Source organism: Otolemur garnettii, unplaced genomic scaffold (genome assembly GCF_000181295.1).
Source record: "Otolemur garnettii isolate 467f Iridium unplaced genomic scaffold, OtoGar3 scaffold00043, whole genome shotgun sequence".
NCBI lineage: Eukaryota > Metazoa > Chordata > Mammalia > Primates > Galagidae > Otolemur > Otolemur garnettii.
This window is the reverse complement of record NW_003852438.1, coordinates 7688702-7703563: the sequence shown is the minus strand read 5'-3', so window position 1 is coordinate 7703563 and position 14862 is coordinate 7688702. Positions and strand designations below refer to the sequence as shown.

At 38.6% G+C, this 14862-nt stretch overlaps 1 protein-coding gene across 1 annotated transcript in view; it reads left to right on the top strand.

Annotated features, from left to right (window-relative positions):
- Positions 1-14862, top strand: part of ATF7 (activating transcription factor 7) — a 115414-nt gene that overhangs the window by 23589 nt on the left and 76963 nt on the right. Inside the window, exon 2 of the mRNA XM_003790435.3 lies at positions 5716-5784. Within this exon, the coding sequence (XP_003790483.1) occupies positions 5737-5784 (48 nt within the window). The 5' untranslated portion in view covers positions 5716-5736. The remainder of the gene's footprint in view (positions 1-5715; positions 5785-14862) is intronic.

The window sequence follows — 14862 nt, the reverse complement described above, 5'->3', positions numbered from 1 at the left end:
TTTTTTTTTTGGGGGGGGGGCAGTAGATTGCCATGGTGTCACAGCAGCCACAAACTCCTTGGGTTCAAGCAATACTCTTGCCTTAGCCTCCCAAGTAACTGGGACTACAGGTACCTGCCATGATGCCTGGCTAATATTTCTATTTTTAGTAGAGATGGGTTCTCACTCTTTCTCGGGGTGGTCTCAAACTCCTGAGCTCAGGCAATCCACCCACCTCAGCCTCCAAGAGGATTATAAGTGTAAGCCATCATGCTTAGTCCCTTCTCATTTTTTGTACCTACCAAGTCTGGGTTTTGTGATTAGGCATCTGGATATGTTTGTACATGGCTTTCATTTCTTACTTAGCTTATTATTATTATTTTGTTTGTTTGTTTTTGCAGTTTTTGGCTGGGGCTGGGTTTGAACCTGCCACCTCTGGCATATAGGGCCGGCACCCTACCTCTTTGAGCCACAGGTGCTGCCCTTAGCTTATTTTATCTTATTCTTATTTATTCTTTTTTTTTTTTTTGAGACAAGAGTCTCACTTTATTGCCCTCATTAGAGTGCAGTGGCATCATAGCTCACAGCAACCTCAAACTCTTGGGCTCAAGCAGTTCTCTTGCCTCAGCCTCCCAAGTAGCTGGGACTACAGGCGCCCACCACAACACCTGGCTATTTTTAGAGATGGGGTCTTTCTCTGGTTCAGGCTAATCTCAAACCTGTGAGCTCAAGCAATCCACCCACCTCGGTCTCCCAGTTTGCTGGAATTACAGGCATAAGCCACCATACCCGGCATTATTATTATTATTATTATTATTTTGCAGTTTTTGGCCAGGGCCAGGTTTGAACTCACCACCTCCGATACATGGGGCCAGTGGCCCTACTCCTTTGAGCCACAGGCGCCGCCCTATTATTCTTATTTTTTATTTTAGAGATAGGGTCTTACAGCTTACTGCATCCTCAAACTCCTTGTGCAAATCATCCTTCCACCTTGACCTTCTGAGTAGCTAAGACTACAGGTTTGTGGCACCCACCATACCTGGCTACTTTTAAAGAAAATTTCTTCTAGAGATAAGATCTCACTATGTTGTCCAGTCCAGTCTTGAACTCCTAGACTCAAGCGACCATGCTTCCTTAGCCTCTCACAGTGCTGAGATTATATCATGAGCCACATGCCAAGCCAAGCCATCTTATTAGCATTAGGTGGTCAGTAGAGAAATGATCACATTATAATGAGGTTCAGAGAATTGACTCTTGTAACCCTCAGTGACAGACTATCTTCATTCATTAAAAAAGAAATAGGCTGGGTAAATGCAGTGGCTCACACCTATAATCTTAGTACTTTGGGAGGCTAAAGCAAGAGAATTGTTTGAGGTCAGGAGATTGAGACCCATCTGAGCAAGAGTGAAACCCATTTCTACTACAAATAGAAAAAATTAGCCAAGCATGGTGGTGCACGCCTGTATTCCCAGCTACTGGGAAGGCTGTGGCAGGAGGATGGCTTGAGTCAACGAGTTTGAAATTGCAATAAGCTGTGATGATGCCACCGCACCCTAGCCTGGGTAACAGAGCGAGACTCTCCCTCAGGAAAAAAAGGAAGAAGTAGATCTATAAATACAGAGAGAGAGAATCTACTTTCTTTCTTTCTTTAAGAGACAGAGTTTCACTTTATTGTCCCCAGTAGAATGCTGTAGTGTCACAGCTCACAGCAACCTCCAACTCCTGGGCTTAGGCAGTTCTCTTGCTTCAGCCTCCCAAGTACCTGGGACTACAGGCCCCCACCACAAGGCCTGGCTATTTTTTGTTGCAGTTTGGCTGGGGTGGGATCAAACCTGCAACACTTGGTATATGGGGTCAGCACCCTACCCACTGAGCCACAGGCGCCTCCCTTAAAGTAATCAACATTTATTTTATTTTATTTTTAGGGACGGAGTCTCCTTTTGTCGTCCTTAGTACAGTGCTGTGCCATCACAGCTCACAGCAACCTCTAACTCTTGGGCTTAAGCAATTCTCTTGCCTGAGCCTCCCAAGTACCTGGGACTACAGGCACCGGCCACAACGCTGGGCTATTTTTTTGTTGTTGTTGTTGCAGTTTGGCCAGGGCCAGGTTCAAACCTGCGACCCTTCGTATGTGGGGCCAGCGCCTTATTCACTGAGCCACAAGCGCCACCCGAGAATCTATTTTCTTACATATTGACCATTTTAGGAATTACCTCTGGCTCTGTAAAACTAGCATAGTTTTGTTTTTTTTTTAATTATCTCAATTATTAAAAATCATTCTATAAACCTTGGGTTCTCTTCACTTATCTCCCAGTGCCTAGATGACTTTCTTTTTTGAGCAAATACTGATTTTTACCATTTATGCATTCTGGTGAGTCTGAATCTTTTCTACAAAGTGTTCCCTTTTTATGCATCTTTGTTTTCCTGTTCTAAGATCCTTACTGAAGGCATCCAACCTCCTCTTGACAGTCTTCTTAATGTGTGTATCCATCTCCCGTCATTTATTGTTTAGCTCTATAAAATGCTTATGCTTCATCCTGAAGAATAGATGGAGGAAATAGACACTGAGCACCATTCCCAGACACACGATCCGCTTGTCAAGCGATATAGTTACCAATGAGCTATGAGTTAAATTCCAACATTGTTACTCAACACTCAAGATTTAACTTTTTGTCTCAGTCTGTTTATACTACAGAAATGTGTTCCTTTTTGTTTTTCCATCAGTTGACCTCGCTGATAATTAGAGATTTATTTCAGGGGTCGGAAAGAAATAAGCAATGGCATTCTTTATATGTAACAATTGATGAAGCAGACTGGGAATGAAGGGGAAATTTTTCCAAAAAAGATGTTATTTTGTCTTAAATAAGGAGACATAGATCATTCTTAGTGTTGTTAAATATTTAAAGTTTTTTCTTCAGATTAGTATGAAGGTATGGATGATTAGGTTACATTATTTGTGTTTGTTAAGTGAGTCCAAGTTGCAGATGTACCCTCACTTTGTGACTATTAGGTGACAGCACAATATTTAGATTTCTTTTTTTTAGGGTAGTCAACAATATTTAAACTTTTTTAAAAAAAAGAACAATTTAAAGTGAAACAATTTTAAAGCAAGAATGATAGAAATGACAAGAGATAAGAGATTGAGGGAATGATTTAAAAATAATTGTGGGTATGTAAGAAAGAGATCCTTCTTCCTCCCATTGTGATTTCCCTTTGGTGAAAATGGTGAAACAAAGGCCAGCAAATTGGGAAGGAAGCAGGAAATTCTAGTTACTGGCTGTCAGTTGTATATTTAAGAGCAGTGAAAATGCTTACCTCTGTTAGATTTTAGTACTTTTTCTCACCAATTTATTTTGTTTTTCTTTTAGAAAGTCATGATTTTTCATTTCTATTTCCCAGTAAAGGTACCATTAAATACAATTTGGAAGCTTTATATTGTGATGTGATTGTGAAAAGCCAAGTTAAATTTTGAATTTTGTGGTTTGAGGGAAACCATTCCAGAATTTATTTACTCACTTCCTATACCGGGGCTGCCCCACTTCTCAGCCAGTATACCCTTTCCTGCCTCTAAATCAGTAGAAAAATGAGAAGAGTTAGCCCCAAATAACAGAATTAAGATAAAAGCAAGGAATCCTGCCTAGTCCTTGTGTTATGCTTACTCTAGCCCTTGTAGTTTACTTCCTGGTTGAAAATATGTTAGGGAACCTTGTTGAAATAAAATTCGCATTTTGTAATTATATTAGAAAAGCAGATTCTGAGACTAGGAAGTGAAATTACCTCTAGCAAAGCAGTTAAGAATTTTTCCAGAGATGAATTGCTTTCCAGGCTTGTTCTGAGCTTTCATCCATATGTCCTTGGTCTTTGCATGTATTTACTTTTGTTTACTTGCATATATATTTTTGCACTGTATTGTAGTTCCAGAGAGTGCTAAAAAAGTCATTATGTATTTAAAACAAACAAAGCAGAAAACCCCCTTGTCCTGAGGCTGTGTGAAGAAGAATGAAGCTCTCATTTCCCAATACCCAGTTATCAGCTTGAGCTGGCCTCTCCTAGGAACAGAATTTATTGAAGCAATTTATCCTGGCTAAATGTGATATAAATCTGTGTACATATATGTACATACAGGCTCTCTTCCTTTACAGCAGTGCTGCAGCATCAGTTTCTTTCATAGTTAGACTGTGTTCCTATCACACTGAAAGATGACCAAGAAGCCCCTTCTATTTTGTGGGGCTCCTCACATTTTTAAACACCAATTTTGTGAAATTATTGATTAGACAACCAGAAATACTAGTTTTCCAACCCCAGTGTGAGCCTTAAGAGAGTAAGAGAGATGTTACCTAGCTACCCTCTGAGTTTTAATCATGGTTTTCCAATAACCAGATTCAGTCTAGCATGTTAACATTTTATTTTTAAGTAGGCCTGACTGAGATTGTCCTGACATTTTGGGTTATCTTCAAGATAAAAATTTCTAGAGTCAGTTCTGGAGTCGTTTCCAGACATACTCAAATCATAGTTCCTCTCTCATCTTTCCTTGTTCATATTCTTTTTATACTTTTTGGAAGGATGTTTGAAAATGTCCTTTAGGTGTTTATTCTGTAAGGCTGTTTTTACTCCCCTCCCCATTTCTCTCTTCCACCCTTCCAAAATATTGTTTATCTTTTAGCAATATTTTGACTATGATTTGCATTTCTAATCCTTCTCCTCTCCACCTTTATTTTCATTCCTAGTTAGAATATGAGAAATTTCCTCCACACGTTGAGGTTGGGATTATTTTTCCTTGACAAAGAATTTCAGTCCTCATTTTGAGAATTTAGCTTCAATAATTAAAAAAAAAAAACAGTATAAACCCTGCTGAAGTCTTCAGAGAAATAGACGGGATGGACGGTAATGCCTTTTAGTGCCATTTCTTTTATCCCCTGCAGCAGCACACATCTGTTGGCTGCAACAGAGCAGCCCAAGAACTCTGGCCGAGAGCAGCACAAACAGCCGGAACATATTCACCCAGTAAACCCCCAAAGAGTCGACATTTGTTTTATTGCAGCTTTTAAAAACCTAGCCATAAATAGAATCAGAAGGGGGAAGGGCACCGATATTTCTCCATTTGCCATAGACTGTTGGTGGGGGGAGAAGGAAGCTCCCAGTGGGGAAAAAAGGTTTTTATTTTTATTTTTTTATTAATGAAAATCATTTCCCGTGTAGCCCAATAGGATGGGTGCTTTGTTTTCTTTGGCAATAATCTGGGATAAACGGCCCTTGCCAGCGGTCTCATAGTTTATACACCAGGGAGCCAGATTATGGCCCTGTAAAATGGAGCACCCCTCCTATAATCCCTTAATTAATTAAATGACAAATTTTGGTCTTCTCTAGTTCAGAAATATGGCTTCCGCATCGAGCGTTCCGTGAATTTATTGACATAGGGAACTGCACTGATTGTAATTCAGCAGATTGGAGTAGTGTGTTATATACTGTAGCAGAAAGAGGGAAAATCTAGCAAAGGTTTGAAATTCCTTTACGGTTTAAATCTAAATTTTTTCTAATTAAAAGTTTCAGTTGAGGCTCAATAGATCATATGCCACCTGTCTAACGGGTCTCCCCAAAGTAGCCTGTGTTTACAGCTTTGATAGATGGCATTCTTGGAACACCTGTTTTTAGGCTTGGTATTTTTGAAGCACTTTTTTTTTTTTTTTTGTTCCAGCGTATTTAACATAACTTTTCCCCCCTCTTCCCCCTCCTCAGCTCCGCTCTGCTGTATGAAATATGGGAGACGACAGACCGTTTGTGTGCAATGCCCCGGGCTGTGGACAGGTACGTTTACAATATACTTTATTGTGAATGTCTCGTTGTGAATCAAAGTGGCTGTTTTATCACTAAGGCAAAGAGTTTAAAGCCGGTATTTTACGTGATCACTGGAGGTAATCAGATCAGAGGATTTGCAGTGTGTAAATCCAAGTTATGAGGAAGTGTAGGCACTCTACCGTAATGAAATCTGCCTTGCTCTCTTCCATATTGTTATTCCACTGGTGTTTGTTTCCCAACAGACAGTGTTGAAGAATACATGTTGCTCTCTCTTCCTTTCTAAAGCTATCCATCTAAATATAAAGCAAGTTTAGAAATATCTTATCTTCAACTTGCCTGGATATAAAAGTCTACTTAACATATCTGGAGAAGCAGCTGAGAATGTACCCACTTATTCTGAACCCCAATTTGCCAGACTCTATTTAAGATATTTTAAACAGGAAAAAAAAAACAGTCTTTTTGACTGTTGATCCAGAAAATCATTGTTAGCAGCTCAGGCAGATATCTATCTTTGAAAGACAAATCCAATACAGAACCCAAGATCTCTCACAGCATCATATAAACATTTTCCCAGTCTGAAACTATGAAATGCATTGTTCTGTGTGTCAGCTGCCATATAATTGTATCACATTTATTTGTGTACACTATGTGTCATATGTATTTCATCATATGCTTTTTAAATAAAGTAATTTTGTTGAAATCGCCTTATGTTTTTCATTTTTCACCTTCTTAACTCTTCCTAGACCCTTCCCTATTGCCATGTTCCAAAAAGGATGAAGAAAGGAATACAAAGGAAGTTTTATCTGCCTTCATTAATTCATTTTATTTATTTATTTATTTCAATATTATTTTTGTGAAGACAGGGTCTCACTATTTGCCCAGGCTGGTCTCAAACTTCTGGTCTCAAGCAATCCTCTTGCCTCAGCCTCCCAAAGTCCTAGAACTATAGTCACCTCAACCAGCCCATTAATTCATTTTACAGAACCCAAAGGATTGAGTTTCAGTTCAGTTAGGAATATGTCATGTGACTGTCTAGTGACACTGCTGGTATGTGAGCTTGCAGACTAATTCTATTAAACATTGTAAATACTTAGACAAAAAAGAGCTGAATTTCAGAGATTCCTAAGAATTTGAGAGGTAGATTAGATGGGAGTGGTGATAAGGAATGGATAGAAGGAAGATTCCAAATTCCAGTAAAAGCTGAAGATTTCAGAAAATACCAATAAAGTCCTTGTATTCTGTAGTATTCAGCATCCTAGGGTGTATTTCCCTACTTGTCAAAGTTTCCAACTTTATTATTGGCTGCATGTTTCCCCACATGGCTTATATTTTATTTCTTTTACAATAGAAGCGATTTGGGAAAGTAGGATAAATTTGTTTCACATTCCAGACAGCTTTATTAAAGTCCATATCTAAAGTTTGTGTGTGAATGCAATTACACTGTTTACTGTGACTCCCATAACTGAACCCTGCTACCCTTTCTACTTCTTCACCTTTTCTTGAAAAATGTGCATTAGGGGAGAAAAGGTTTATTTCGCTCATACTTACCATTATTTTTCTTCACTTATTATTTAAAGTACTTAACTCCTGTACCACTCTTATATGTTGTATGCTTAAAACCATACAAGGACTTCTCAAAGAAATAAAAATGGATGATAGCAATAAGGAATACACAAGGAAAACCTCTCTTAAACTCTCTAAGGAAGAAAAATACAAGTAGCATCTCATTAGACTGTCTCATCAGAAAAGAGTAGTATTCACTGAAACTGTGAGATTTCACAGATTTGTGAAATTTGTGTTTGTTTCTTTTTGTTTTACCTTTTTAATGGTTGGGCAGGGGACTCGAGGTAGGAAGACAGTAGGAATTTTTTACTTTGGATCCTTCCTGTATGATTGAGTTATGTTTACCATAAGCTGTTTCTTTCCCCTATTTCTTCCTTCCATTTTTGAATTGTTTGTTGTTACTTTGGCTATTAGGATTCTTTATAATCTCTGATTTAGGTTCTAAAAAAATTTTTCCCTCAGTGGGAAATTGCATGTGGAGCATTGCTACCTTCTTTGGAATTCAAGTTATTTGTGTCAAAGTAAAAGGATAGAAAGCTATAATTTAAGACTTTGAAAGAAGCTTCATCCCTTCACCTCCTTTGCATGTCAGAACTTATGGTCAGGTGGGATTATACTTCTTTTTTTTTTTTTTTTTTTTGAGACAGAGCCTCAAGCTGTCCCCCTGGGTAGAGTCCCGTGGCATCACAGCTCACAGCAACCTCCAACTCCTGGGCTCAAGCGAGTTTCCTCCCTTAGCCTCTCAAGTAGCTGGGACCACAGGTGCTCGCCACAACACCCAGCTATTTTTTGGTTGCAGCCATCATTGTTGTTTGGTGGGCCCAGGCTGGATTCGAGCCCACCACCTTAGGTGTATGTGGCTAGAACCTTAGCCACTTGAGCCACAGGTGCCAAGCCGGATTATACTTCTTAAGTTATATTTAGTATCCTTCCAAGTTTCTCCCAATATCTATAACAACTTGAGTGGATCTGTGTTACATGTTACTTTATGTTACATGAAATAGTGAATATCTGGCAAAGAAGATAAATTTGGTAAAGTGAACTGCCCTTGGCCTGTCATCTAATTTCCTTGTATCTCTTGAGAATAGTTTCATTCTGGAGCCACCTTGAGGCCTTCAAGCTTTTGTCATTAATTCAGCTTCTTTAATCCATAAATGGTAGAATAACCAAAAGACAGTGTTAAAAAAAAAAACCAAGAGGGGTAATAAAGACATGATAATTTTTGCAGGACATAGTTTAGAACCTACTACCATAGAAGTCTCAAAAATTAGTAGCTTCTACCAGGTAGAGGAAGAAGGAATGAAAGCAATTATAATTTAGGAGACTGATTTTTAAAAGCAAACAAACAAACAAACTGTAGGAATCTTGCATTATTTCATTATCTGTTCCCAGCCCAGACTTTACCCCTTACATCCCTAAACTCAGATATCATCCTATGCCCTAATAGTAAGGGAAGGTGAAAGGAAAATTCACCTAAAATAGACTAGTGGATTATACTCTCTACCATATAATCAAAACCACCAGGCTTTCAATGGATACGTAAACATGTTTTGGTTGCTAGGTCTTTAATGGCTGTTATTTTTGGATTCTGTTCATGATCCACTTCCCAACAGTAAGTCTGATGTGACACAGCTGAGTTCTAAATATGCTGCATGTACTTTTTTTAATCAACAACAAGGAAAAAAGGGCTGCTAAAGGTTGTGCTGTCTGCGTTCTTATCTGAAAAGACAGGTGATAGAGTTTTTTAGCCCTCTTCGTCCTGTACTCATGTGGATACTCTTCGTTTCTCTTGAGGCCTCATCAACCCCATGAAGAGGAACTCAGGGAGAGCAATATTCTTGCTAATACCTCTATGGAATGTGGTATCAGGAGTAGTTAATAGAGTTGCCTCCTGAGAATGGAGTTAGTGTTGTTAAGGCAACAGTGCCCCCAGATACCCACCCCATTAGCAGAGGACTGGTTGAATTGGAGTTGTTTGAGTTTTGAAATGTTTATAAGATACCATCTATTTAAAAATATTATGACCAGCTCCGCGCCTGTGGCTCAAGTGGCTAAGGCGCCAGCCGCATACACCTAAGGTGGCGGGTTCGAATCCAGCCCAGGCCCGCCAAAAACAGCGATGACAGCTGCAACCAAAAAATAGCCAGGCATTGTGGCGGGTGCCCGTTCTCCCAGATACTTGGGAGGCTGAGGCAAGAGACTCGCTTGAGCCCAGGAGTTGGAGGTTGCTGTGAGCTGGGATACCACAGCACTCTACCCAGGGGGATAGCTTGAGACTCTGTCTCAAAATATATATATATATATATTATGACCATGAAATGGGTTTGCCTCTGTGTTATTTGTTAAAATTATAGAAATATAGTTTGGTGCTGAATCCAGGAAGTCTTGTAAATTTTTAATATTTGGGGGGACATTTAATTGCATGTACATGATAAAGTTGTTCCATATTATGTGGAAGCAGGAATAAATACTATGTCAGTAATCTTGGATATGAGGTTTTATTTCGTGTAGGTAACTTACCTCTTGGATGCTTTTTTGCCCAATTTTTATTACCAGGAATCAGCAAATTCTATGTTCTTATTCCTTTCTCTCAGGCATGTAACACTGGTTTGCAGTGCAAGTTGTGCTGATTTAGTCATTCTTCTTGTTTACCATAATTAAGTCTTTGAGCAGGAGCCAATTATATCAGCTTAAAATATCTATTTCCTTAGGAATAAGAATACATTTCCTCTAAGGAGGAACTACTCATGGACAGTTAGTATCACCCCATCTTTAGCCATCAAGGAAGGTTTCTATCATACTACCCTGTCCTTTTAAGGAAGAATCCTTTGATTATTTTTCTGTCCTAAGAGGCTGTTGCTTTTTTCCCTGAAGATATCTAGTATCAGGTCTTCTTTTCTTCTCCCAGAGGACATTTAGGTACAGGGTGAAATTCTCTTTGTATCTTTTTTTTTTTTTTAAAGCTGGACAGCCTTCTTGCAGAGATAATCTTCGTATCCTTTTAACTGAAACATAAAACACATAACTAACTCATAGACCTTCCAGGCCTGCTTTTCCTTTGTAAGGCTAAGAATAGCAATGGAGCCCTAGTTATGATGGGATTGAGGGCAGCTTCTTGTACCTCCTTATCTTGTCATATAATAGGAATAATGTTTATGGTGCTGTAGTCCTGGCGTCACTTGGCATTTAACCAACCTCCAAAGCTGTTTATTGCTTCGTATCCTCTGCCTCCATGAACATTATCCCTTAAATCTCTATTTCTCTGTAATATATGAGGCAACAAATGGCTCCTATGATTGGTTAAATGCTGGCATGCTGCAAAGGTATATGTTTTATTGCCTATATAACACAAATCTATAGAGATTATTCCTGTTATCCCAGCCCTCCCATTAAATGGGCCATACTGGTATTATGGGACTCTGTATCTTTAATTCTATCCCTTTGGCAAGTTTCCCTATTACCTGGCATATGCACAAAAGAAAAGCAAGGAAGAATGAGTTGGTGCTGATTACTAATTCTTTATACTAGAGAAACATCACTGGAGAATTGTAAGGGAAGCAGTAGCTCTGGTAGGTAAATGCCATTTGTGGTGGTATGTGCTATGTTTACATGTTGCGACACATGAAGGCAATTTTAGGCAAACAAATAAGCTCTCTTTCCTTGCCCCCTGCCAAGAGTTTAAAAAAATTCAAATTTTTATTTAATAATTCATATTTTACTCAATAATTCATCCAGTTCCCATCTGGTAAGAGTGCTTGCATGCTGTCAGACAGCCGAAAATACACTGCATTATACACAATTAGGCCAAATGCTAACCTTCTTTTCTTTTTTGTAATATGTTGATTTTATAATAACCTTCAGTCCACTTTGCATACGCTGCCATTTTATGTAACCCTATGACAGAAATAGATCACTCTTAAGCATTGTATAGGCAAAACTGGAAAATTGTAGAGATATTAAGAGCAGGAATTAAATGCAAGTTTTCTTTTTTCTTTCTTTTTTTTATTAAGTCACTTGTACATAGATCATAAATACATTTCTTTCTTTCTTTTTGTAAGAGACAGGGTCTCTTCTGTCGCCCAATTTGGAGTATAGCAGCATTATCACAGCTCACAGCATCCTCAAACTCCTGGGCTCGAGTGACTCTTCTGCCTCTCCTTCCAAGTAGCTGGGACATGTGTCACTCTGCCTGGCTAATTTTTGTATTTTTTGTAGAAACAGGATTGTACTTTTGCTCAGGCTGGTCTTGAATCTGGTTTTGAACCTCAGAAGCAATCTTTCCACTTCATTTTCCCAGAGTGCTAGGATTACAGGCTTGAGCCACCAGGCCCAGCCCTAAATTTCTTTTTTTTTTTTTTTTTTTTTTTTTGGGACAGAGCCTCAAGCTGAGCCCCTGGGTAGAGTGCCATGGCTTCACTGCTCACAGCAACCTCCAACTCCTGGGCTCAAGTGAGTCTCCTGCCTCAGCCTCCCAAGTAGCTGGGACCACAGGCGCCCGCCACAACGCCCAGCTATTTTTTGGTTGCAGCCATTATTGTTGTTTGGCGGGCCCAGGCTGGATCTGAACCCACCACTTTAGGTGTATGTGGCTGGCACCTTAGCCGCTTGAGCCACAGGCGCCGAGCCCCCTAAATTTCTTAATGTCAAATTTGACAGTCTTGATACTTGCTTTAAAAACATGTGGCTGGTTATTTCAGTTGCTTTATGTTGTATTTATTTTGATGTTACTAAGATGTACTGAGGACATAGTAGATTAAAGTCATCTTTGTTCCAGTCTCCTCTCTTCACACCCCCCAAAAACTGTATGAACCTGACTGGAGCTGTACTTAGGAAATCAAGGTGAAATTTTTCAGTTATTCACTCTTGTTTTCCTTGGATATAATTTAGTATTTAAAATGTGAATCCAGCAGCTGTTCTCAGAGCATTCCTTATAGAAGAAGAAAAAAATCTTGTATCTTTGTATCTCAGTTCTTCCTAAGTTAGGAAAGGGGCTCTTTCCTAGTCCCTTTTTTTTTACAAACTGCTGAGTTCATAAAGTACCTTACAGATCTGAGAGCCTTTTTTTCATTCATCCTTTTTTTGCCACCCTTGCAAAACCAATTATAGCTAGGTTGTTGATAATGATATTACCATTACGTAGAATTGTTTATTCTTTTATCAAATAGTCTTCCAGCAGTTTGAAAAAAGAACCAGCATGCTCTCTTTCTGGTTAGTGTGTTTCTTTAATGCAGATTGACTTGCTCAGCAATTGCATTCTGTCTGAAACCCTTGTTAGGGCCTCTCTGTATGTGGATTCATAACACATCTGTGTGTACATCTATAGTGCTGTATAAATAATAATAAGTAATCACCAGATGGCTTATAACTGCTCCTCTGGACCCGCTGGGTCTCTTGAAGCTGTTAGTAAAGTCTTCTGGCATTTTGTTGTGGGAAAACTTGTCATAGATTTATTTCTAACAAAATTCAAACTCACAACTGGGTGTTTAGGACTAGATATTGCTATCTGTGTTGTAAATATTTAACAGGCTTTGTACAATGACAAGTAAAAGCACCATTACTAACCACACACAGTGGCTGTGGAGTTCTTCCCTCCCGGCCATTTAGAAAAGAAAAGAAATACCAATAAATTGTACATTATGAACAAGGTGCAAGACTTGCTTTCTGGAAGATCTTTCTAAAGAGAAGAAAGAAAATTTTAGCATTCTATTCAAAGGATTATAACTGGGCAAACTTAAGCTTTTTAACCATATGCCAGTGGCTTAAATAAACCACAATGTTCCTTTTAGTTTTTTAAGAAAAGTCCTGTTAGCTGGAGTTTGGTCAGATCAAGGTTTTGATATTAATGGAGACTTCATAAACAAATGATAAGCCACTTTGAAAGGATTACAGTTGCCAGGGTTAGTAGATATTTGGCTAAATTTCAGGCCTTTGATTATCTAAAAATTAAGACATGCACATATTGTTTGCCAATATTACTTATTTTTGTGCTTTTTCCATTTATTTTTGTGAAAAAGATTATATATTTTGTTTGGGAAAAAAAATTGTTCTCATTTTCTGCTTATGATTTTCTTGCTGTTTTGTTATTACTAATGCTTTTGCTTCAGTAACTATTTCAAGGTACTTATTCTGTACATGTTTTTAAAAATCAAAATAGAAACTCATTACCCCTGAATTTTAGTGGGTTTTTTTTTTTTTTGTCTTTGTTTATCACGAGATAACCAAAAATGTTTTAAACAGAAAGTGAGTGTCTTAACTCTCAGCCTTAGTTTTTTGTTGTCTGTTGAGGGTTGAATCAATTTAACCACACAGAGATCGTCCTTTAAATCATAGCAAATAGCTGTTACTTTTGAGTTAAGGATGTGGAGAAAGCTTTTCTCTTTCCAAATCTCATCTTGAAAAAAATGACATACGATTGCAAGGGAGAAATGTTATTAATAGTTTATAGTAAGGAGATATGCTTTTTAAATTTTCTCTCACAAAATTTTCATTTAAAAGTTAGGATTAAAGAAGGAAAACATCATGAAGAAAAGATGAAGGCTTTGAGGTTTATCTCTTTGTAACAATGGCTTTGTGTTTTTACCTTGAAAATATGCTACCTTTGTGTTTGTGCTTTGGTAAGGATCCGAACTATCTGCAGTTGTCATGTGAAAGTACATGGAGAATGAGAATGAATTTTGTAAAATTAGTTCATTCTCAGTCTGGCACACCATGTGCCCCGTGTGGCTGCTGATTCTGCCGGCAGATTAAAGTGCTGAACCAACTTCTGCTCTTAGCGCCTGAAATTGCCAGCCATCATTCCAGCTTTTAAATCTTGCTGTTCACATTGATGATGTCAGATTTTGAGCAAACATAGCTCTGTCTTTAGATCCCAGGTGGAATTTGCAATTCCCTGGGTTGGAGGGAAAGAGTTCTTCCTTTTTGTCTTTGAAAAACTTGAGTGGCTCATCAGGGAAAGTCAGCAGAATAAATCTGCAGCCTTGCCGTGTCCTTTGAGCCATCGTAGAAAGCTGAGTGCTGTGTTCGGCATTCAGCAGATTAGCTGTCAAAGTTGCAGCTCTGCTTATCAAAGGCATGGTTTTTCGAAGAGCTATTTATATTATTCCAGAGAGAATCATCCTGTGACAAAAGGAACAGCTCCTTTCTCTTCCCAAGGGTCAGATCTTCTTTTGATCTTGGGCAATTATACCTTGATTTTCCTGAAAAATAGCTCAATCCATAAAGATTGGCACTAGCATAGGTTGCAGGCTTGGTTACAACAAGCTCTGATTCCTTAGCCACAGGGAGAGGCATCAGAGTGATACTAGTAAGTGATACTAGTAAGCCAGAGGCTTAATGCTGCTGATTTTTCTGCTGAGAATCTCAGTGTCCTTTATAAGCATCTTGGCTTCTGTTTTCTTTCTCTGAGGGAAATAAAATTGGTTTAGTTGTTTGCACACCAGTCACTAAAAAATGCCACTGTGAGAGTTGTCTTTCTCTCCTTTCACTTCCTCAAGCTTCTTTCTTTCTTTCTTTCTTTTTTTTTTT